Source organism: Macaca nemestrina, chromosome 4, assembly GCF_043159975.1.
Source record: "Macaca nemestrina isolate mMacNem1 chromosome 4, mMacNem.hap1, whole genome shotgun sequence".
NCBI classification, from domain to species: Eukaryota; Metazoa; Chordata; class Mammalia; order Primates; family Cercopithecidae; genus Macaca; species Macaca nemestrina.
Genome location: NC_092128.1, coordinates 56,565,097 through 56,589,264, shown reverse-complemented (window position 1 = coordinate 56,589,264; position 24,168 = coordinate 56,565,097). Strand labels below are relative to the sequence as shown.

The 24,168-nt window shown below is 40.6% G+C and overlaps 1 protein-coding gene across 4 annotated transcripts in view; it reads right to left on the bottom strand.

Annotated features, from left to right (window-relative positions):
* The window catches only part of LOC105475354 (coiled-coil domain containing 146), a 191,171-nt gene that overhangs the window by 50,738 nt on the left and 116,265 nt on the right, over positions 1-24,168 (bottom strand). For 2 of the 4 annotated variants that reach the window (XM_011730535.3, XM_071093973.1), the window contains exons 3-4: positions 6,953-7,035; positions 2,801-3,010 (exon numbers count right to left, since the gene is read on the bottom strand). The exons of 1 other annotated variant lie outside the window; for it this stretch is intronic. In XM_011730535.3, the coding sequence (XP_011728837.1) occupies positions 2,801-3,010; positions 6,953-7,035 (293 nt within the window). The remainder of the gene's footprint in view (positions 1-2,800; positions 3,011-6,952; positions 7,036-24,168) is intronic. One more of the 4 variants, XM_071093974.1, reaches the window with a different exon arrangement.

Below are 24,168 nucleotides of genomic sequence, written 5' to 3'. Positions count from 1 at the left end.
GATGCGTCGTTAGGCAGCTTCATCACTGTGTGAACACATGGAGCGCACTTACACAAACCTACATGGTGTGGCCGGCTACACATCTAGGCTGTGTGGTAAAGCCTGTCGCACCTAGGCTATAGACTGCATAGCAGGTTACCGGACTGAGTACTGTAGGCAATTGTAATACAATAAGTATTTGTGTATCTAAACAAAGAACACACACAGTAAAAATACGACATAAAAGATAAAAAATGGTACACCTGTCTAGGGCACTTACCATAAATGGAGGCTGCAGGACTGGAAGTTGCTCAGGGTGAGTCAGTGGCTGGGTGAGTGAGTGGTGAGTGAATGTGAAGACCTAGGACGTTACTTACACTCCTGTGGACTTTATAAACACTGTACACTTAGGCTACACTACATTTATAAAACATATTATTCTTTGATAATAAATGTACTGTAACTTTTTTACTTTACAAAATTTACTTTTTTTAGCTTTTGACTCATAACAGAGCTTAAAATACACATTGTAGAGCTGTGTAAAAATATTTTCTTCCTTTGTATTCTTATTCTACAAGGTTTTTAATTAAATTTTTTACTTTTACAACATTTTTTGTTAAAAACAAAGACATACACGAGTTCAAGACCACCCTGACCAAGATGGTGAAATACCATCTCTACTAAAAATACAAAAATTAGTCGGGCGTGGTGATGGGTGCCTGTAATCCCAGCTACTCGGGAGGCTGAGGCAGAGAATTGCTTGAACCCGGGAAGCAGAGGTTGCAGTGAGCCGAAATCATGCCACTGCTCTCCAGCCTGGGTGACAGAGCACAACTCTGTCTCAAAACAAACAAACAACAAAACAGACATAAACACACACATTAGCCTAGGCCTACACAGCGTCAGCATCAAAGCCGTTGTTTTCTGCCCCCACATCTTGTCCCACTGGAAGGTATTTAGGAGCTGTTATCTCCTATAACAATGCCTTTTCCTGGAATACTTCCTGAAGGACCTGCCTGAGGCTGTTTTACAGTTAATATATATTTTTTAAGAAGTAGAAAGAGTACACTCCAAAATAAAATGTATCAAATAGTAAATACTAGGCAAAAGTACATTTGCAGCTTCATTGCAATCTTATGGGACCATCATCATATAGACAGTCCATTGTTGACTGAAACACCATTATGAGGTGCATGACTGTGATACTAAATATGGTAAGGCAATGAAATGCAGAGCCTATCATTCTTTACTGCTATTTCTTTTAGCATCACCATTATTTTTAGGAAAATAAGCTTGTTAGTTCTTGAGCCGTTAATATTTGAGAATGCAAGGGAATCTTCTCAAGCTTAAGAATGATACATTATAAATTCAAAAAGAATACATACTAAACATTTCTGCAAATGTGCATTTTGAATGTTCTTATTCACCGCAGGTCACTAGGCATTGTCTCCTTCCCATCTCAGTGAATAATCTGCCTGTCTATACCTAAAGGGCAACAGTTCTGGTTTTTGTTTTTGTTTTTTTTCTCTTGGCAGGAATAGTTGGAAATTCTAAACAATTTAAATATCAACTGACTTATGTTCTTCTTACTCTTTCACGGAAATGTCAAGCATTCACATTTTCAATACTAATGAACAACCACCAATTGTTTTAATTTCAGTATTTTCTCAACTGAAAGAGCACTTACAGAGCACAGAAATAGCTGGGCTTTCTTTTTATAGATGTCACTGGAAAGCCTGAAACAAGTTTAGATTGAAAGACAAAAAACCTCCCATTTCCCCCCCCCGAATAGGATGTCTTGATTAAACTGACCTTCTTTATTCACACCCCACCCACACCCACCACCAGTGAAAAAATAGGCCCCAAAGAGAAGATTTTAAACCCAGGGCTTCTAAGGTCTTCGAGAGGTTGCTCAAGTCATTTGCTTATCTCTAGGAAGGACTGAATTATATTTGCACTGTCAGAAGTCCACCTCTTAAAAATAGCCAGAGAAAGTTCTGCCACCTTAAATGGTAACAAACTCTAGGAGAAATGGTTTTGCTTTCTCCCCTGTACCCAGGCACAGCACACAGCACACCACAGCAGAAAACTTGAATTGCCATTATTTTCAAATTCAATCTAAATAGTATGACTTGCTGAACAAACCCTTCCACTGACTTGCTACTCCCTGGGAGGAAAGTTAGAAGAGATTTTGAAAATAACACTTCCCCTTTTAGCACTTAATGTCTGCTTTAGTTCACTAAATGACGCCTCTAAATTTGGGTAAGTAAATGTGTCTTCCAAAAGGATGTACCTTTTCTCCTTGATCCTGAGGAATAGCCTAGTAGTAGGAGATGAAGTTTGCGTATGTGGTCCTGTTGCTGTTCTCTTAGAAGAATAGAGTGGGCCAGATGAGATGTGAACCTCAGCTCACGGAGGCTTGTTTGGAAAACGCATGTGGGGAGAAGCGCCCACCATGCAGAGATGCGTGCTCTGGTACTGCACGCATGAGGGGCCACTGCCAGGGCAGGGGGAGGGCAAGGGAGCGCTAAGAACTTGTTTGATGGAGTGTGTTCTTTGGCTGCAGCTGTCAATGAGATGGCTTTCCTGACATGAAAAACACAGCAGGCATCTCTGTCACCTGAGCTTTTATTCGAGAAGTGTAATTTTCTTGTTCAGGGACTTCCCATTCCATTCTAAGGATTCAAGAGAACTAGGCTTGCAATCATCATCATATTGCTGTCTCCTACTCCTTCAGTTACCTCCAACTTCATCTCATTTTTTTTTTTTCTATTTATGAGGAAATGACTTTTCAGTGTGCTGGAGAGCATTGTTCACTTACCTATTTAATCTGTACTGATTATGGAACTCTCTTTCCTTCACTGCATTATATTCATTTTGATACTTGAGAAGTTGTTCTCTCATTTTGGAGACCTCCGTGGAGAATGCTTCTGGAAAATTATCAGCTTGCTGCAGGTGAAACTGCTGCTGTTGTACTTGCTCAGTGAAACGTTTGGCATTCTGTAGCAGTTGGACCTCTGACTCTTGTGTGCTGAGTTACATGAAAAACAGAGACTCATGTAATGAGACATGTACACCCTCGGTTCCCTTTGTGGCTCCTGTGGGGGTCTAGTGAGGATAGCTGCTCCCCACTCCTGGGCTCAGCTCAACTCTGACATTTTTGTGCCAAGTCAGTTGATCCTTCATGTCCGTGGGTCCACATCTGTGGATTCAATCAACTACAAGGGAAAATTTTTGTTAAAAAATCGAGTCTGCTTCACCTTTGTGGTATTCTCCTCCAAAACACCTAACTCTGGTCTAAATATGAGAAAAATCCCAAACTGAGAAACATTCTATAGAATACCCGACTAGCACTCTTAAAACTGTCAACGTGATTTTAAAAAAACAAGGAAACACTGAGAAATTGTCACAGAGATCAAGCAGACATGAGGACTAAATATAGTGGGGTATACTGCATTGGGTCCTGGAACAAAAAAAGAACATTAGTGGAAAAACTGTTGAGCATCTGGAGTTCAATTAATAGTCATATACAAATGTTAACTTCCTAGTTTTGACCGACCATGGTTATGTAAGATGCTCCCATTAGAGGAAAATGGGTGAAGGATATATGGGAACTTCATATATTATTTTTGCAACTTTTCTATGAATCTAAAATTATTCCAAAATAAAATGTTTACTTAAAAATTGTTTCTTTACTGAACATGTACAGACTTTTGTTGTCATGATTCCCTAAACAATACAGCATAACCACCATTTACATAGCATTTACATTGTATTAGTATCGCAAGTAATCTAGAAATGATTTAAAGTATACAGGAGGATGTGATTAGGTTACATGCAAATACTATACCATTTTATATCAGGGACTTGAGTATCCATGGATTTTGGTATCTGCGGGAGCTCCTGGAATCAATCCCCCATGGATAGCAAGAGATGACTGTACTAGGCTAGGTGCAAGAGGTGAATAAGGCTTAGCTCCTAGCTTCAAGAATCTTACAATCTGGCAGATAGGGAGGAATACCAGATGACAAGTACTACTGCTGGTGTCCAGATCACGACAGCAGGAGACAACAGAAAAAGGATCACTCAATGGGAATGTGACATTTGCACTTGACTTTGAAGAATGATTATGACTTACTAGAAGGGGATAAATGATAGGGAAAGAGGAGATTTCCCCTTGGACTCCCCAAACAACCCTAGCTCCCTTGAATTCTTGTAACGTAATTGTAGGAAAATCTCTCCCCACTTAGTGAACTAAGACAGAAACTTTTCTAAAGACACTTTATTAGGAAACTAGAAAGAGAAATTCCTATACACAATTATGAATATAAATAAATTTATAGATTTCTGACTCTAAGATGGACACTGGTTAGAGCTGGACTTGAAGGTCACAGTAGAGGGAGATTCCTACAATCCCAGTTATGTTCTATGGCCTTGGCCCTATGTAGGGAAAAGGACTAAACATCTGTCAGAGGATGTAGAAAAAGGACATGGTGTAATCTCCAGTATCTTGTAGAACTCCTCTATGCTGCAAGCTAGCATCAGCTAGCAACAGCCCCAACCTTACCAGTAGATAGGATTCGTATATCCCAGAAACCCTTATATTAGCTACCTCTCCTATTTGAAGTAAGCCCTCACCACTTCCTGTTTTAGAACCAGAGCTCTCTTTTGATGTGTGCTCCCCACCAACTGTCCTCACCAAGAGAAATCTTCAAGTTCCAGCTCATTTGCAGACGCCCAATGACTTGATCAAGCCAGTCTCAACTGAAGTTACCTTGTGCCTGCCTCACCTTTGTGATATTCTCAATTCAGTACAGATACATCCATTGTCCCAGGTTTTACAATGTTATTTGCTCAACAGTATCTAGCAAAACATTTACTGAGACATAACACGTTCCAGGCATGATGTTAGGTACCAAACAGCAATAACAATAGCTACAATGAAACCTCAAATAATTTTCACTAATGAAAGCTGCAATTATTCTCCTATAATTCAATTTCCATGTATACTAATAAACTTTGCAAATCTAAAGTTATCTGATCTCCTTAATAAGTCAGGCTTCAGCTAGTGAAATTGTAAGCTGTTGGCCCAGGCTACAGTGCCTGTTTCTCCACAGAAAGGACAGGGTGGTAGGGTTCCAGCCAGAACACAAATGGCAACTTACCCACATGTACTTAAAACATGACACCAGTAGAAGAGACTTTAACAACTCTTATAACACAGTTTCTATGGAAGACTCCTTCAGTTTCAGTTCAATATTTCCAGGCTATATCTGCCCAGCTGCAGTCCTAGCAGCACGAATGTTAACGTCTGCTTCATATCTTTCCCACCCACCAGGCATTGGGAGTAGGAGAGAATGGTGAGTGTTTGCAATGGCAATAGAGGGAACTAAGTGGTCAAGAGGTAAAATGTGGGTAGCAGAAGGGAAGTTAACTGTTTTGCAACACAACCTGGAAGAGGAAGAAATAACGCCATAGCTGAGGTCCTGTATTGCTACTTGTCACTAGGGGCCAGGGAGCTGAGTTGCGGGCCAGGGGAGGAGGAAGTTAAGTCAAAGCACCCTGCAAATCTCCACTGGGCTCTAGAGAAGAGCTATCCAGAGGGCAGGAAACACTGATATTCCTTGTGTTTGCAAAGAGGATTGGAGGGATGCCCAGAGAACTGCATGGCATTTCCTCTCAGTTAAGCAGTGTGAATATGCTGTAAAAGGTGACTCCAGACTTTCCACTTAAAATCTCAAAATTCCTGAGTATTGAGGACTCTGATAACACACTGGCAGGCGTGACCAGCTATGGGGGAATGGAACCTCCATTAGGTGTGAGGGTGAGGACTTGGCTTGGGCTTGAGGACAAGGAACGAAGGCTGGGGGCTCTGGAGGGGTGTGAGGAACCTGGGTGCACCTGAAGTTTGCATAGGAATGCAGTTCTCCTCTTCTCAAAGTTGTTCACTCTTCCCTCATGCTTTCACCCTCAAAGTAGCCAAATATCTCTGGGCAAGATAAGAAGGAGGGGCAGTGATTAGGAATTGCGGGGAGAGGACGGCTGGGGAGTGGCAGCATGGAGTTTCTATCTGCTGCTGTTGCTCCTTGGCTTTTGATGAAGACATCATGCAAGGCCATGAGACAAGACGGGGGAAAAGGAAAGAAAGAGGCTTTGGAGTGGTAAAGAATCACAGCACATTAGGGTTTTTCTTCACTCCCCTGCCCTCTTAATTCCCAGTGGCTAATAGCCAGTGCTCAGGCAGGCTTGCTGCACTCTTCTGTGATAGCCTGTTCTTCTGACCTGTTGCTGACTGGGACTTGCAAGGTAAGTAGCTTGTGATTTGGGGAGGAGGTGAGAAGTAAAGACAGGGTCTCAGCAGACTTAGGCTGGGGTTGTTGGAGAATCTACACCTCTGAGTGATGAACAGACATGGGAGAAGGGTCCTGCAGGTGTGGCCTATGCAGAGACTGTCAGTGTCCCACCAGAATCCTCTTGCCCACCGGCAGCTTTGGTGGACAGTTGCCATATGTCAGCAGCACCTGTGTCCCTCTGCCTGAGAGCTGTCTCTGGCCATCAAAGTTTGCTTCGTTTGTCAAAGGGCAAGCTAGAAGTGTCAAGAGCTAATCTCCCTGGGAGTAATTTGTAATAAAATGAATGGTGGAAACTGGTGGGCAAATATTCCAGTTTCTTCACCCTTCAGGGGGAGAGTGCTGAGGTGAGCCACTCAGAGGCTCCTCTGTGAGGCTGAGCCCCAGTAGCCCATCATATAAACTCTCAGATGAACATGGCCCGTTCAAGGCTGGATTCCTTCCTTCCCAGTTGCACTTCGCCACTTGCTCATGATGCTTTCTCGTATCACTTCTCAAACTATCTGAACGCAAATCCTTGCCTCAGGGTCTGCTTATGGGGGAATGCAAATGAAGACAGGTCTCATCACCAGTAAGAAATTTAAAGATGATTAATCATGTCTCCATACTGGTAAACTGCGTACCTCATCACGGCGTCATGCAGCAAGGTATACTTGGCTTTTAACTCTGCCATTCTGGTTCCAGGAAGTTTTCCCATAGCATGTAACTAGCAAAGAGAACAAAGGGTCACTATTAATCACCACCCTCTTTAGTCTCTTAAGCAGGCGATGGAATGGATATATGGATATCTTATAAAATCCTCCATTCAACATTAGAGGAGACACATGAGGCAATGTAGTGTACTGGAAACATGCCAGGTGTTTGGAGAAAATAGTGCTGGTTCTATTCTGCCCCCAGTACATTCTGTGTCCTCAGGCAAGTCTCTTCATCTCCCTAGGCTGTTATTTCTTTGTCTGGAAATTAAGAGAATTGAGTTAAATTCTTGTAATTCTAAAAAAAAATTCAAGGTTTAACAAATAATCTGAATAGTGTAGATTATAGGAAAGGCTATTTGTAAATTGAGAAAATGAATGGTTATTGAACAGCTATTAGAGTATGTGTTGCCCATCAGTTATTTCATTCTTAAAAATAATGTGAAATAAAGATTATCTTCTCCATTTGAAACTAAAGTTTAGAAAAATGATTTGTTCAAAATTGTAGAGCTGGTTGAGCTCCAAAAACCCACAATCACTCCCTTGTACCATGATGCCTTTGCCTCTGCTGTCAAAGAAGCATGGAAAGTTTTCCAATGCATAAAGAGGTACTAATTATTCCCATTTTATTTCTAGTTAAAATGACTTTTGATCTGTTCTCTGAGTTAGGTGATAATTAGTTAACAGACATCATAAAACATCGTCAAACACTAAAGTTTTACCATCCTAAAATCGTAATGCAATGAGCATTTGTATTAGGTTTGACTTCAACTGCTAGCAACAGTATCAAAATAGAACTAAAGAGAGTATTTGTGTTTTTCAACCCAGTTGTTCTTACGTTCATTTATTTATTTATTATGGAGTCTCACTCTGTTGCCCAGGTCGGAGTGCAATGGTGCAATCTCGGCTCACTGTAACCTCTGCCTCCTGGGTTTAAGCGATTCTCATACCTCAGCCTCCCGAGTAGCTGGGACCACAAGGGCGCACCACCATGCCCAGCTAATTTTTTGTATTTTTTTGTAGGGATGGGGGTTCACCATGTTAGCCAGGCTGGTCTTGAACTCCTGACCTCAGGTGATCCACCTGCCTTGGCCTCCCAAAGTGCTGAAATTACAGGCGTGAACCACTGCGCCTGGCCTTTACCTCTAAAGTATTTATTGAATCCATCCACTTTCCTCTCCCTTCCCCGATCTCACTGGCCCAAGTCTCATCATCTTTCAGTTGGACGATTACAAAACCTCCTAATTGCCCTTCTGCCAGGGAGATTTTTCAGGGAGATCTTTTTAAAAATCAGTCAAGGTTATGTTATGCTGGGTGCTCGAAACACTTCAAATGGAATAAAATTCAAGACCCTTGGTATTCAAGACCTTGAGGTCCTGCCTGACTCCAACACCCCCACAGCCTCCTTACACAACACCCTCTTCAGGCTCCCAGTGCTTCAGTGCTTCTGCCACACTGGCTGCCTTTGATTTCCACAAGTGTGTGAGTCTCTCTTTTTCTCCAGGGCCTCTGATTAGTCATTCCTCACTCCCTCCGCTTCACTCCAACTCTTTCTTCATGCCTCAGCTTAAATATCAGTTCATAAGAAGTCCTTCTCTGACTTCCAAATCTAAGGAAGATTACCACATGTACTTACTCCTTCCCCTAAAGAACGCTGTGCTTCATAACATTACAATCTGCAAGAATAAATTTACTTACATTATTAAAAACATTTTTATACTTCCCCAGCTAGTATATAAGATCTATGAGGAAAGGGCCCAGATTACCTTGTCCTTCACTGTATCCTCAGCCAAAGTATTACTAGAATCCCAGGCACAGTATAGGTGCTAGGTAAATTGCTTATATTTGTTAGCAAATGAATGAATGAAGCTATCAAAATGCAAAAGTCTGAGTGTATACAGTGGGGTTTCACGGTCTTTCTACCCACGTCAGGGTAGAAAATGTTAAATACATTATGAAACTCTCTCTTCTTTGTGAAAGTGTTCGGGATCTTTCCTGAGGGCCATATTAGCTGGTACCAGGCCTGGCTTCCAATCCCTACAGTCCTCATTTTTTTCTTTAATCTATGGGTGAAATATGGTGAACAAGATCTTTAAGACCTTTGAGGATACTCTACCTATATCAAATATCTTAAAATCTACTCATATGCCACCTTAAATATAATTTATTTATAACTTTTTTTTCCCCCAGAGATGGATTCTCACTCTGTTGCCCAGGCTGGAGTACGGTGGTGCAATCTCGGCTCACTGCAACCTCTGCCTCCCGGGTTCTGGCAATTCTCCTGCCTCAGCCTCCCTAGTAGGTGGGACTACAGGCGCATGCCACCACGCCCGGCTAATTTTTTGTATTTTAGTAGAGATGGGGTTTCACCATGTTGCCCAGGCTAGTCTCGACTCCTGAGCTCAGGCAACCCACCCACCTTGGCCTCCCGAAGTGCTAGGATTACAGGTGTGAGCCACTGCGCCCGGCCTATTTGTAACTTTTTAACTGTTGAATTGCTGTTGGTAAGTAGACTTAATGTCACATTTTACAGACATTTATTTTGGTTCTGCAGTATTTTTTAGCCAATATAGAATTTATTTCATGTTTCAAATATTTTCATTGGTTTCCCAAAGTGTACAGACCATAGTTACTACGCCTTTAAAATCTAATAAGTAAAAAAAAAAAAAGCCTTTACAAGTAGACACACTTAAAGGAGAAAAGTTGCTGGGAAAAGATTATGAAAAGCTAAATATGTGAGTATGTGTTTGTATGTATATGTGTACAATGAAGACCAACTAGGGGCTAGCCTAGTAACTAGCTAATCACTCAGCTTCTGAAGGTACACTACTGGGTAAAGTAATTGTGGATTCATATATTCAAAAAACAGATAGTATTTAGCTTTTTTCTTAAGCTGAAAAGACCATTACTTCCTACTTAATGCTCCCTGCATAATACAAACAGAAATGAATGTAACATAGGCCCTGCCTTAAAGTAGGCCAAAGTTTGAAGAGATAGATACAAAAGAAATGACAGAATACTGAAACTACATTCTGTGGTTTTATTTTAAGTAAATGATTGTATCTGGCATTTTGCAGTGTTTTAATATTGCAAGTTAAAGCAGGGGTTCCCAGCCCCTGGGCTTTAGGAACTGGGCTGCACAGCAGGAGATGAGCAGTGGGTAAGTGAGCATTACCACCTGAGCTCTGCATCTGACAGATCAGTGGTGGCATTCGATTCTCACAGGAGCATAAACCCCATTGCGAAATGCACATGTGAGGGATCTAGGTTGTGCGCTCCTTATGAGAATGTAACACCTGATGATCTATGGTAGAACAGTTTCATCCCAAAAGCGTTCCTTCCACTCCATGGAAAAATTGTCTTCCAAGAAACTGATCCCTGGTGTCAAAAAAGTTGGGGACTGCTGATTTAAAGCAAATAAGTAAAATTATAAATTACAGACCAATCCAGGGGGTGGGTGGGACTTCCAAAATGGTGCAATGAAGAGCTTGATGAATTCTCTCCCTCAAAGAAACATTGATTTGGCCAGGCGCAGTGGCTTATGCCTGTAATCCCAGAACTTTGGGAGGCCGAGGCAGGCAGATCATCTGAGGTCAAGAGTTCGAGACCAGCCTGGTCAACATGATGAAACCCCATTTCTACTAAAAACACAAAAAATTAGCCGGGCGTGGTGGCACATGCCTGTACTACCAGCTACTCGGGAGGCTGAGGCAGGAGAATCGCTTGAACCACAGAGGCAGAGGTTGCAGTGAGCTGAGATCACTCCACTGCACTCCAGCCTGGGTGACAGCATGAGATTCTGTCTCAAAAAAAGAAAAGAGAAGAAAAGAAACACTGATTTAACTGGTCAAAATAATCTAAGACTACCATTTAAAATATCTGGAAATTGACCTAAGGGTATATAATAAATTGAGAAACACTTATTCAATAAAATCTACTGAAGCTCAGCAAGAAACTGCCATTTGAACCATGGGCTGCATCCATCCCTCTAGCTCCAGGTTTCAGAACTATTCTGGGCAGGCTTGCAGCCAGGGAGGTGCCCATGTACCCCACTTTCCTATTGCTGAAGATCAAGATCTATCCCAGATGAAGATCTAGGAAACGGTAGCACTCAGCACTCATCCTCCCCTTCTTCCGCATGGGCAGCTGTCGCTGTTTGGTAGTGCCAGTACTCACACCCTAATGTCCTGCTCTACAGGCAGACCCTTGGCAGGGCAAACAAAACAGAGTTTCCCATATCCCCAGCTCCTGCTCAGTAACACAGAGGCCCTAACCAGGCTGGGGGCTGAGCAAGCTGTGAGGACTTGCAGCTCTGCAGCCCTGCCTTTGACTTTATTTGGAACAGAGTGTAGTACATTCATGTCCCAGAGCAATGCAAAAAATAATAGACATAGAAAAATAGATATCATAAGGGCTAACAGAGTAGGCCAATAGCTCTGTGATACTAATAGATGCAGACCAGCAGAAGTTTAACAGATAAATTGGGATGAGGGACAGTAAAAAAATTCACACTTGATACTGGTGGTCCAGGAGACTGTGGAAAAGCCCACGGCTGTGGCCACCCAAGATCAACTAGACAGGGTACTTCCAAGCTGTCAGTCCCTGAGTTGAAAGTGGCAGGTATATAAACTCCTTGAACTTCAAAAGTTGCTCCCAAGTCACACACAGACCCAATGGAAAAGGATGAAAACCTTACTGGCCCAGGGGGCTTAAGCGTGACCTCTGACCAATCAGTGACTGACCCAGGGCAACCCCTAGGAACTCAAATTTAAAAACTAAAAAACAAGGGACAACTATCTAAGCAGAGACATCAGAGGCTGCCTACTGTGGGGGAAAAATATACTTCATAGTATTAGTCCAGCCAAGTCACTAAACAAATAAATAAATGAACAACAAGAACAAGAACAAAACAGCATCAATAAGCCTGGGAAGGATCAGAATCCAGAGTTGTTACAATATATGACCTAAAATGTCCAATTTTCAATGAAAAATTGTGAGACATGCAAGGAAACAAGAAAGTGTGACCCCCATCCCACATAGTGAGATCCCTAGCCCTTTTTTACACAGGAAAAAAACCCAAAAAAAACAAAAAACAGGCAGAAACTTCCTTGGGGAGGATGCAGATGTTAGATTTAACAAAGACTTCAAAGAAGATATTATAAATATGTTTGAAGAATGAAGGAAACCATGTTTAGAAAATTAAAGGAGAGTATGATGACAATGCATCAAATAGAGATTGTCAATAAGAAATTTTTAAGGAGCTACACTGAAATTCCTAAGTAGAAAATCATAATTGAAAAATTCACTGGAGGAATTCAACAGTAGATTTGAGCAAGCAGAAGAATCAGTAAACGTGTAGATAAGTTGAGAAGGCAGACGTGCCCACTTATTCATGTGGGATGTGCTTCAAGACCCCAAAAGGATCCCTGAATGGATAGTACCTAACCAATATATGCTAGGCACAAATTTATTTTCCCTTCTTCACAATTCACAGATAAGATGTATTCTTACTGTAGATCTTAACAACCTCAGCAAACTTTTTTTTTCTTTCCTTAGTAAGTTGAGAACTTTCACTTTTTCACTTAAGGAAGCACTTTATGGCTTCTCTTTGGCATATCCAAATTGCCACTAACACTGTTCTTGTGCTTTTGGGCCATTATTAAGTAAAATAAGGGTTACTTGACACAAGCACAGCAATCCTGCAACAGTGGACCTGATAACTAAGACAGCCACTAAGTGACCAATGGGTGGGTAGTATACATAGTGTGTACATGCTGGACAAAGGGATGATTCACATTCCAGGTGGGATGGAGTGAGACCATGAGATATTTTATCACACTACTCAGAATAGCATGCAATTAAAACTTATGAATTGTTTACTTCTGGAATTTTCCACTTAATATTTTTGGACCATAGTTGACCACGGATACCCGAAATGGCAGAACATAAAATTGCAGATGGGGTGGTGGGGACTACTGTATATAATTTGAAGAACAGAGAGAAAAAGTATGAAGACACACGAACAGATTGTCACAGAAATGGAGGACATTAAGTCCACTAAATTACATGTAATGGGAGAACCAGAGAAAAAAAGAACAGAAAAAATACTTGAAGAAATAAAAACTTTGCAAATGGGATAAAAACATATTCAAGAGCTCAAAGAATCCCTGGTAGAATCAACAAAAAGATATTCACAGGGGGGCACCCAACATGGCCGAATAGGAACAGCTCCAGCCTCCAGCTCCCAGTGTGAGCGACAAAGAAGATGGGTGATTTCTGCATTTTCAACTGAGGTACCAGGTTCATCTCACTGGGGCGTGTTGGACAGTCGGTACTGGTCAGTGGGTACAGCCCAACCAGCGAGAGCTGAAGCAGAGCTGTGAAGCACAAGGGGGAAGGGAATTCCTTTTGCTAGCCAAGGGAAACAGACACACAACACCTGGAAAATCAGGTAACTCCCACCCTAATACTGCACTTTACCAAGGGTCTTAGCAAATGGCACACCAGGAAATTACATCCCGCACCTGGCCCAGAGGGTCCCACACCCACAAGCCTCCCTCATTGCTAGCACAGCAGTCTGAGATCTAACTGCAAGGCAGCAGCAAGGCTGGGGGAGGGGCGCCCACCATTGTGGAGGCTTAAGTAGGTAAACAAAGCCACCAGGAAGCTCAAATTGGGTGGAGCCCAACACAGCTCAAGGAGGCCTGCCTGCCTCTGTGGACTCCAACTCTGGGGACAGGGCATAGCTAAAGAAAAAGCAGCAGAAACCTCTGCAGATGTAAAAGTCCCTGTCTGACAGCTTTGAAGAGAGCAGTGGTTCTCCCAGCACAGAGGGTTGAGATCTGAGAATGGACAGACTGCCTGCTCAAGTGGATCACTGATACCTGAGTAGCCTAACTGGGAGACATGCCCCACTGGGTGCAGACCGACACCTCACACCTCACATGGCTGGGTACACCCCCTGAGATGAAGCTTCCAGAGCAAGAATCAGACAGAAACACTCGCTGTTCAGCAATATTCTATCTTCTGCAGCCTCCGCTGCTGATACCCAGGCAAACAGGGTCTGGAGTGGACCTCCAGCAAACTCCAACAGACCTGCAGCTGAGGGTCCTGACTGTTAGAAGGAAAACTAACAAACAGAAAGGACACCCACACCAAAACCCCATCAGTATATCACCATCAAAGACCAAAGACAAAACCACAAAGATGGGGAAAAAGTAGTGCAAAAAAGCTGGAAATTCAAAAAATCAGAGTGCACCTCCCCCTCCAAAGGAATGCAGCTCATCGCCAGCAATGGAACAAAGCTGGATGGAGAATGACTTTGACAAGTTGAGAGAAGAAGGCTTCAGTCAATCAAATTTCTCAGAGCTAAAGGAGGAACTACGTACCCAGCGCAAAGAAACTAAAAACCTTGAAAAAACAATGGATGAATGGATAACTAGAATAATCAATGCAGAGAAGACCATAAAAGAACTGATAGAGATGAAAACCATGACACGAAAACTACGTGACAAATGCACAAGCTTCAGTAACTGACTTGATCAACTGGAAGAAAGAGTATCAGTGACTGAAGATCAAATGAATGAAATGAAGTGAGAACAGAGGTGTAGAGAAAAAAGAGTAAAAATAAATTAACAAAGCCTCCAAGAACTATGGGACTATGTGAAAAGACCAAATCTACGTCTGATTGGTGTGCCTCAAAGTGACGGGGCAAATGGAACCAAGTTGGAAAACACTCTGCAGGATATCATCCAGGAGAACTTCCCCAACCTAGTAAGGCAGGCCAACATTCAAATTCAGGAAATACAGAGAATGCCACCAAGATAATCCTCGAAAAGAGCAACTCGAAGACACATAATTGTCATATTCACCAAAGTGTAAATGAAGGAAAAAATGTTAAGGGCAGCCAGAGAGAAAGGTCGGGTTACCCACAAAGGGAAGCCCATCAGACTAACAGAAGATCTCTCGGCAGAAACTCTCCAAGCCAGAAGAAAGTGGGGGCCAATATTCAGCATTCTTAAAGGAAAGAATTTTCAACCCAGAATTTCATATCCAGCCAAACTAAGTTTCATAAGTGAAGGAGAAATAAAATCCTTTACAGACAAGCAAATGCTTAGAGATTCTGTCACCACCAGGCCTGCCCTACAAGAGATCCTGAAGGAAGCACTAAACATAGAAAGGAACAACAGGTACCAGCCATTGCAAAAACATACCAAAATGTAAAGTCCATCGATGCTAGGAAGAAACCGCATCAACTAACGAGCAAAATAACCAGCTAATATCATAATGACAGGATCAAGTTCACACATAACAATATTAACCTTAAATGTAAATGGACTAAATGGTCCAATTAAAAGACACAGACTGGTAAATTGGATAAAGAGTCAAGACCCATCAGTGTGCTGTATTCAGGAGACCCATCTCACATGCAGAGACACACATACACTCAAAATAAAGGAATGGAGGAACATCTACCAAGCAAATGGAAAACAAAAAAAAAAAAGCAGGGGTTGCAATCCTAGTCTATGATAAAACAGACTTTAAACTATCAAAGATCAAAAGAGACAAATAAGGCCATTACATAATGGTAAAGGGATCAATTCATCAGGAAGAGCTATCCTAAATATATATGCACCCAATACAGGAGCACCCAGAATCTTTTTTTTTTTTTTTTTTTTTTTTCCTTTGAGACGGAGTCTCGCTCTGTCACCCAGGCTGGAGTGCAGTGGCCAGATCTCAGCTCACTGCAAGCTCCGCCTCCCGGGTTCCCGCCATTCTCCTGCCTCAGCCTCCCGAGTAGCTGGGACCACAGACGCCCACCACCTCGCCCAGCTAGTTTTTTGTATCTTTTTTTTTAGTAGAGACGGGGTTTCACCGTGTTAGCCAGGATGGTCTCGATCTCCTGACCTCGTGATCCGCCCGTCTCGGCCTCCCAAAGTGCTGGGATTACAGGCTTGAGCCACCGCGCCCGGCCGAGCACCCAGATTCTTAAAGCAAGTCCTTAAAGACTTACAAAGAGACTTAGACTCCCATACAATAATAATGGGAGACTTTAACACCCCACTGTCAACATTTGACAGATCAATGAGACAGAAAGTTAACAAGGATATCTAGGAATTGAACTCAACTCTGCACCAAGCAGACCTAATAGACATCTACAGAACTCTCCACCCCAAATCAACAGAATATACATTCTTCTCAGCACCACATCGACATATTCTAAAATTGACCACAGAATTGGAAGTAAAGTACTCCTCAGCAAATGTAAAAGAACAAAAATCACAACAAACTGCCTCTCAGACCACAGTGCAATCAAATTAGAACTCAAGATTAAGAAACTCACTCAAAACCGCACAACTACATGGAAACTGAACAACTTGCTCCTGAATGACTACTGGGAAAATAACGAAATGAAGCCAGAAATAAACATGTTCTTTGAAACCAATGAGAACAAAGATACAACATACGAGAATCTCTGGGACACATTTAAAGCAGTGTGTAGAGGGAAATTTATAGCACTAAATGCCCACAAGAGAAAGCAGAAAAGATCTAAAATTGATACCCTAACATCACAATTAAAAGAACTAGAGAAGCAAGAGCAAACACATTCAAAAGCTAGCAGAAGGCAAGAAAAAACTAAGATCAGAGCAGAACTGAAAGAGATAGAGAAACAAAAAACCCTTCAAAAAATCAATGAATCCAGGAGTTGGTTTTTTGAAAAGATCAACAAAATTGATAGACCGCTAGCAAGACTAATAAAGAAGAGAGAAGAATCAAAGAGATGCAATAAAAAATGATAAAGGGGATATCACCACCAACCCCACAGGAATACAAACTACCATCAGAGAATACTATAAACACCTCAATGCAAATAAACTAGAAATCCTAGAAGAAATGGATAATTTCCTGGACACTTACACTCTCCCAAGACTAAACCAGGAAGAAGTTGAATCCCTGAATAGACCAATAGCAGGCTCTGAAATTGAGGCAATAATTAATAGCCTATCAAACAAAAAAAGTTCAGGACCAGACAGATTCACAGCCAAATTCTACCAGAGGTACAAGAAGGAGCTGGTACCATTCCTTCTGAAACTATTCCAATCAATAGAAAAAGAGGGAATCCTCCCTAACTCATTTTATGAGGCCAGCATCATCCTGATACCAAAACCTGGCAGAGACACAACAAAAAAAGAGAATTTTAGACCAGTATCCCTGATGAACATCGATGCAAAAATCCTCAATAAAATACTGGCAAACCAAATCCAGGAGCACATCAAAAAGCTTATGCATCATGATCAAGTGGGCTTCATCCCTGGGGTGCAAGGCTGGTTGAACATACGCAAATGAATAAACATAATCCAGCCTATCAACAGAACCAAAGACAAAAACCACGTAATTACCTCAATAGATGCAGAAAAGGCCTTTGACAAAATTCAACAGCCCTTCATGCTAAAAACTCTCAATAAATTTGGTATTCATGGAACATATCTCAAAATAATAAGAGCTATTTATGACAAACCCACAGCCAATATCATACTGAATGGGCAAAAACTGGAAAAATTCCCTTTGAAAACTGGCACAAGACAGGGATGCCCTCTCTCACCACTCCTATTCAACAAGTGTTGGAAGTTCTGGCTAGGGCAATCAGGCAAGAGAAAGAAATAAAGGGTATACAGTTAGGAAAAGAAGAAGTCAAATTGTCCCTGTTTGCAGATGACATGATTGTATATTTAGAAAACCCCATTGTCTCAGCCCAAAATCTCCTTAAGCTGATAAACAACTTCAGCAAAGTCTCAGTATACAAAATTAATGTGCAAAAATCACAAGCATTCTTATACACCAATAACAGACAAACAGAGAGCCAAATCATGAATGAACTCCCATTCACGATAGCTTCAAAGAGAACAAAATACATAGGAATCCAACTTACAAGGGATGTAAAGGATCTCTTCAAGGAGAACTACAAACCACTGCTCAGTGAAATAAAAGAGGACACAAACAAATGGAAGAACATACCATGCTCATGGATAGGAAGAATCAATATTGTGAAAATGGCCATACTGCCCAAGGTAATTTATAGATTCAATGCCATCCCCATTAAGCTACCAAAGACTTTCTTCATAGAATTTGAAAAAACTGCTTTAAAGTTCATATGGAACCCAAAAAGACCCCCACATTGCCAAGAAAATCCTAAGTCAAAAGAACAAAGCTGGAGGCATCACGCTACCTGACTTCAAACTATAGTACAAGGCTACAGTAACCAAAACAGCATGGTACTGGTACCAAAACAGAGATATAGACCAATGGAACAGAACAGAGCCCTCAGAAAGAATACCACACATCTACAACCATTTGATCTTTGACAAACCTGACAAAAACAAGAAATGGGGAAAGGATTCCCTATTTAATAAATGGTACTGGGAAAATTGGCTAGCCATAAGTAGAAAGCTGAAATTGGATCCTTTCCTTACTCCTTATACGAAAATTAATTCAAGATGGATTAGAGACTTAAATGTTAGACCTAAAACTATAAAAACCCTAGAAGAAAACCTAGGTAATACCATTCAGGACATAGGCATGGGCAAGGACTTCATGTCTAAAACACCAAAAGCAATGGCAACAAAAGCCAAAATTGACAACTGGGATCTAATTAAACTAAACAGCTTCTGCACAGCAAAAGAAACTACCATCAGAGTGAACAGGCAACCTACAGAATGGGAGAAAATTTCTGCAATCTACTCATCTGACAAAGGGCTAATATCCAGAACCTACAAAGAACTCAAACAAATTTACAAGAAAAAAACAAACAACCCCATCAAAAAGTTGGCAAAGGGTATGAACAGACACTTCTCAAAAGAAGACATTTATACAGCCAACAGACACATGAAAAAATGCTCATCATTGCTTGCCATCAGAGACATGCAAACCAAAATCACAATGAGATATCATCTCACACCAGTTAGAATAGCAATCATTAAAAAATTAGGAAACAACAGGTACTGGAGAGGATGTGGAGAAATAGGAATACTTTTACACTGTTGGTGGGCCTGTCAACTAGTTCAACGATTGTGGAAAACACTGTGGTGATTCCTCAAGGATCTAGAACTAGAAATACCATTTGACCCAGCCATCCCATTACTGGGTATATACTCAAAGGATTATAAACCATGCTGCTATAAAGACACATGCACACGTATGTTTATTGCGGCACTATTCACAATAGCAAAGACTTGGAATCGACCCAAATGTCCATCAGTGACAGACTGAATTAAGAAAATGTGGCACACATACACCATGGAATACTATGCACCCATAAAAAAGGATGAGTTCATGTTCTTTGTAGGGACATGGATGCAGCTGGAAACCATCATTCTCAGTAAACTATCGCAAGAACAGAAAACCAAACACTGCATGTTCTCACTCATAGGTGGGAACTGAACAATGAGATCACTTCGACACGGTAAGGGGAACACCACACACCGGGGCCTGTTGTGCAGAGCAGGGAGTGGGGAGGGATAGCACTAGGAGATATACCTAATGTAAATGACGAGTTAATGGGTACAGCACACCAACATGGCACATATATACATATGTAACAAACCTGCACGTTGTGCACACGTACCCTAGAACTTAAAGTATAATAATAATAAAAAAAAGATATTCACATTTGGATACATCACAAACTGCTGAAAGCTAAAGATAAAGATAAATCTCTAAAGTGGCCAAAAACCAAAAACAAACAAAAAAACCCCCAGCTTATTATGTACAAGGGAATCACAGTAAGAGTGACTCGTCATCTAAAATAATGGAGGACAGAAGGCAGTGACTTGACACATTCAAAGTGAAGAAAAAACACACACACACACACACACACACACACACACACACACACACCTGTCAGCCAAGAATCCTATATCCATCAAAAACATCTTTCAAATAGGAAGGGAAAATAAAGACATTCCAATATAAACCAAACTAGAGAAAATCATTGCTGGCACACCTGCCTTATAAGAAATAATAAAATAAGTTCTTCATGCTGGAAAGAAGGGACAATAACTCAAATCCACATGAAAAAACAAAGAGTGTACTCAAGTTGAAAACATGCTCATATAAAAGCTTGGACACGAACGTTTATAGCAGCATCCTTCATAATAGTAAAAAAAAGAAAAAACCTTCAAGTCCATCAATTGACAAATGGACAAACAAAATATATATCCATAGGATGGAATATTCAGCCATAAAAAGGAATGGAGTCTTCACGCCTACTATAACATGGGTGAACTTTGAAATCTATATGCTAAGTGAAAGAGGCCAGATACCAAAGGCCACATATTGTGTTATTCATTTATATGAAATATCCAGAGTGGGCAGATCTTTGGAGACAGAAAGTCGATTTAGTGGTTTCCTACATGTAAGGCAACTGGTGGGAGGGGAATGACTTTTAATGGGCACAAGGTTTCTTTGGTGTCATGAAAATATTCTACAATTAGGCCATGACTATAACACTCTGTGTATACACTAAAGGCCATTAAAAACACTTTAAAAGAGTGAATTTTATGGTAGAACTCAAGAAAACTTAATTTTAATGTAAATTATATTAGAAATCAATTTTCTGTGTAAAAGAGATACAACTGTAAAATCAAATTAGTGAAAACACTACAAAATTAAAATTAAATTGCAAATACAAAGGATGAACTCATGCTTAAAATTTTTTTTCCTAGCTTTGTCCATTAAATAGCCTAGACTGCACACCTACAACTATCTGATCTTTGACCAACCTGACAAAAACAAGCAATAGGGAAAGGACTACCTATATTCAATAAATGGTGCCGGGATAACCGGATAACCATATGCAGAAGATTGAAACTGGACCCCTTCTTTACACCATACATAAAAATTAACTCAAGATGGATTAAAGACTTAAATGTAAAGCCTACAACTATAATAACCCTGGAAGACAGCCTAGGCAATACCATTCAGGACACAGACATAGGCAAAGATTTAATGATGAGGACACCAAAAGCAATTGCAACAAAAACAAAAATTGGCAAACGGGATCTAATTAAAGAGTTTCTGCACAGCAAAAGAAACTATCAACAGAGTAAACAATCTACAGGATGGGAAAAATTTTTGCAAACTATGTATCCAACAAAGGTCTAATATCCAGCATCTATGAGGAATGTAAATTTATAAGAAAAAGCCAAACAACCCTACTAAAAAGTGAGCAAAGGACATGAACACTTTTCAAAAGAAGACATACATGTGGCCAATGCCAACAATTTTATGAAAAAAAGCTCAACATCACTGACCATTAGAGAAATGCAAATCAAAACCACACTGAGACACCATCTCACACCAGTCAGAATGACTACTATTAGTTGGCGGAGGGAGAGCTTTAGGAAAAATAGCTAATGTATGCTGGGCTTAACACCTAGGTGATGGGTTGACAGATGCAGCAAACCACCATGGCACACATTTACCTATGTAACAAACCTGCATATCCTGCACATGTGCCCCAGAACTAAAAATAAAAATTTTTTAAAAAGTCAAAAAATAACAGATGTTGGTGAGGTTGTGGAGAAAAAGGAACGCTTATACACTGTTGGTGGGAATGTAAATATTTCAGCCATTGTGGAAGACAGTAGCGATTCCTCAAATATCTAAAGACAGAAATACCATTCGATCCAGCAACCCCATTAATGGGTATATACCCAAAGGAATATAAATTATTCTATTATAAAGAGACATCCATGCATATGTTCATTGCAGCACTATTCACAATAGCAAAGACATGGAATCAACCTAAATGGCCATCAATGATAGACTGGATGAAGAAAATGTGGTACACATACACCATGGAATACTATGCAGCCATAAAAAAGAATGAGATCATGTCCTTTGCAGGGACATGGATGGAACTGGAGGCCATTATCCTTAGCAAACTAACACAGGGACAGAAAACCAAATACTACATGCTCTCACTTATAAGTCAGAGCTAAATGATGAAAACACATGGACACATAGAGGGAAACAACACACACTGGGGCCTGTCACAGGGTGGACGGGAGGAGAAGGGAGAGGATCAAGAAAAACTACTAATAGGTACTAGGCTTAATACTTGGGTGATGAAATAATCTGTACAACAAACCCCCATGACACAAGTTTACCTATGTAACAAACCTGCACTTGTACCACTAAACTTAAAGGTTAAAAAATATATAATGGTCTAGAAACAATGCCACATTAACAACGAGTACCCCGCTAATACGTTTTGGTCTTTAATCTTATTTCCCACTAAAAGCAAGCAGCAAGGGTTAGAAAATGGTTGATTACAGGTCTGGTATAGGGAAGACACAAAGTGAAGCTGAGACACCTTGTTAAGCCAGAAAGCAAGAACCATCCATAGAAGATGATCTTATTTTACATATGAGTATGTAAATATAGAGAGATCCAGAAGGATAAGAACTAAGATGTTAAAATGATATGCTCTGGGTAGTAAGAATGTGCTGCTTTTATGTTTTTATTTTTGCCTGCCTGTGTTTTCTAATTTTTCCAATATGTATTACTTTTAATAGCAAAAGGCTATTAAAAATGTGCTTGCAGACTATTGCTGTAAACAAGAGGGAATTAGAACAGAATTTTAAGCTAGAGAGTACTGTGATCAGGTCCTAGTGGCAGATAAAGCCAGATTCTAGCTCTGACTCAGTGAATGCTCAACTGTATTTTCCCTAAGTTGAGTCCCATATTTAACAGCAATGGTTTGAAGCCGAATTGTAGGTGGGCCAAGGATGCATGTTGGCAAGTTTTAGGGGCACAGAAAAGCAGGAAAATTACAGAGGTTTCTTTTCCTGTTTTCTGTCTCTATCATTCTGCTGACCTTTGGTGCCTTACGAACCAGAAAAAAGAAAGCTGACAGGGTACAACACGTGATATGTCCTTGCAGTTTCTACATAAATTGGAGAAGGTCAAGTCATAGATGTTCAGAATGTTAGGTGATAAACTTTGTTATATTGGTCTCCTCTAAAAAAACAAATATCTCTTAAAAAGACTAAAGTGTGGAGAATAGATTTTAGCCACCTTAAACATAAAAAATCATAATCTAGATGTCAACATCCGTCAAAAAGAGACTTTTCTGTGAAATTATGAACTTTTTAAGCAGGTCGATTCCTGGTTAGAAACTTCACACTAAGTTTTAGCGGATAAAAATGCTTCACTCATAAACAGTATCAGACATGGAAAATGGTTGCATTTTCACATTGCATGATACAAATGGGTACAGAACTCAAGTTTGTCATGTTTCAAAAATGCAGAATCTAAGAAATACAGCACAAAGGTCAATCTTAAATTGTCAAAGAGTATACACAATGAAAGGTTAGCTATAATGTCATAAGTTCACAAATATGATTTCACAATAGATTCTGTGTTACTGAATTGCCCTGCTGGCAATTATGCGACTGGAAGGAAACATTTACTCTAGAGATAAAGTTTAAAAAGAGTTCATGATTCACGGATGACATGTAATAATATGGAAAAAATTTCAAAAATTGAAATTCTAGGACATTCCAAGTAAAGTAAAAGCTCTCAGTAAGAGCTTTTACCAAGTGAGTTTATCTGGAAGGGGGTCAGCATGAGGAAACAATTAGGTGTTTGCGTGGGTGTGTGCAGGGAACCTGGATTTGTCCAAGGTGGTCATAGCTATTTGCCTACCCTGTTCTTGTGACTTTGACATTACCTAGCGGGTTGGCTTCATTCTGGGGAATGGCTGGCATGCTTTGGAAGGTAATATAAATGCGAAAGTATAAATGGTTACCACTCTCATCTCCCTTTCGCCTGCTCCCCTCTCACTGCTGGAAATAAACAACATAGCCATTTGAAGTTGTTTCCAAATGCAGCTGAGCTCTCAGCACTGCTTCCTTTGACTTTTCCCATAGGTTGTTATCTCAAGCTTTAGCTTTCTCACACGTCTAACTCGTTCACAGAAAATATTAGGCCACATATTCCTTTCCTTCTCCACCTGTGCTTTCAAATATATGCTCTCCTACCTTTTCCTAGGCATTGAGTCATCAGTGATAGCTTCTCTCCTTTTAATCTCTACTTCTTCCTTTTTTTTTTTTTTGAGATGAAGTTTCACTCTTGTTGGCTAGGCC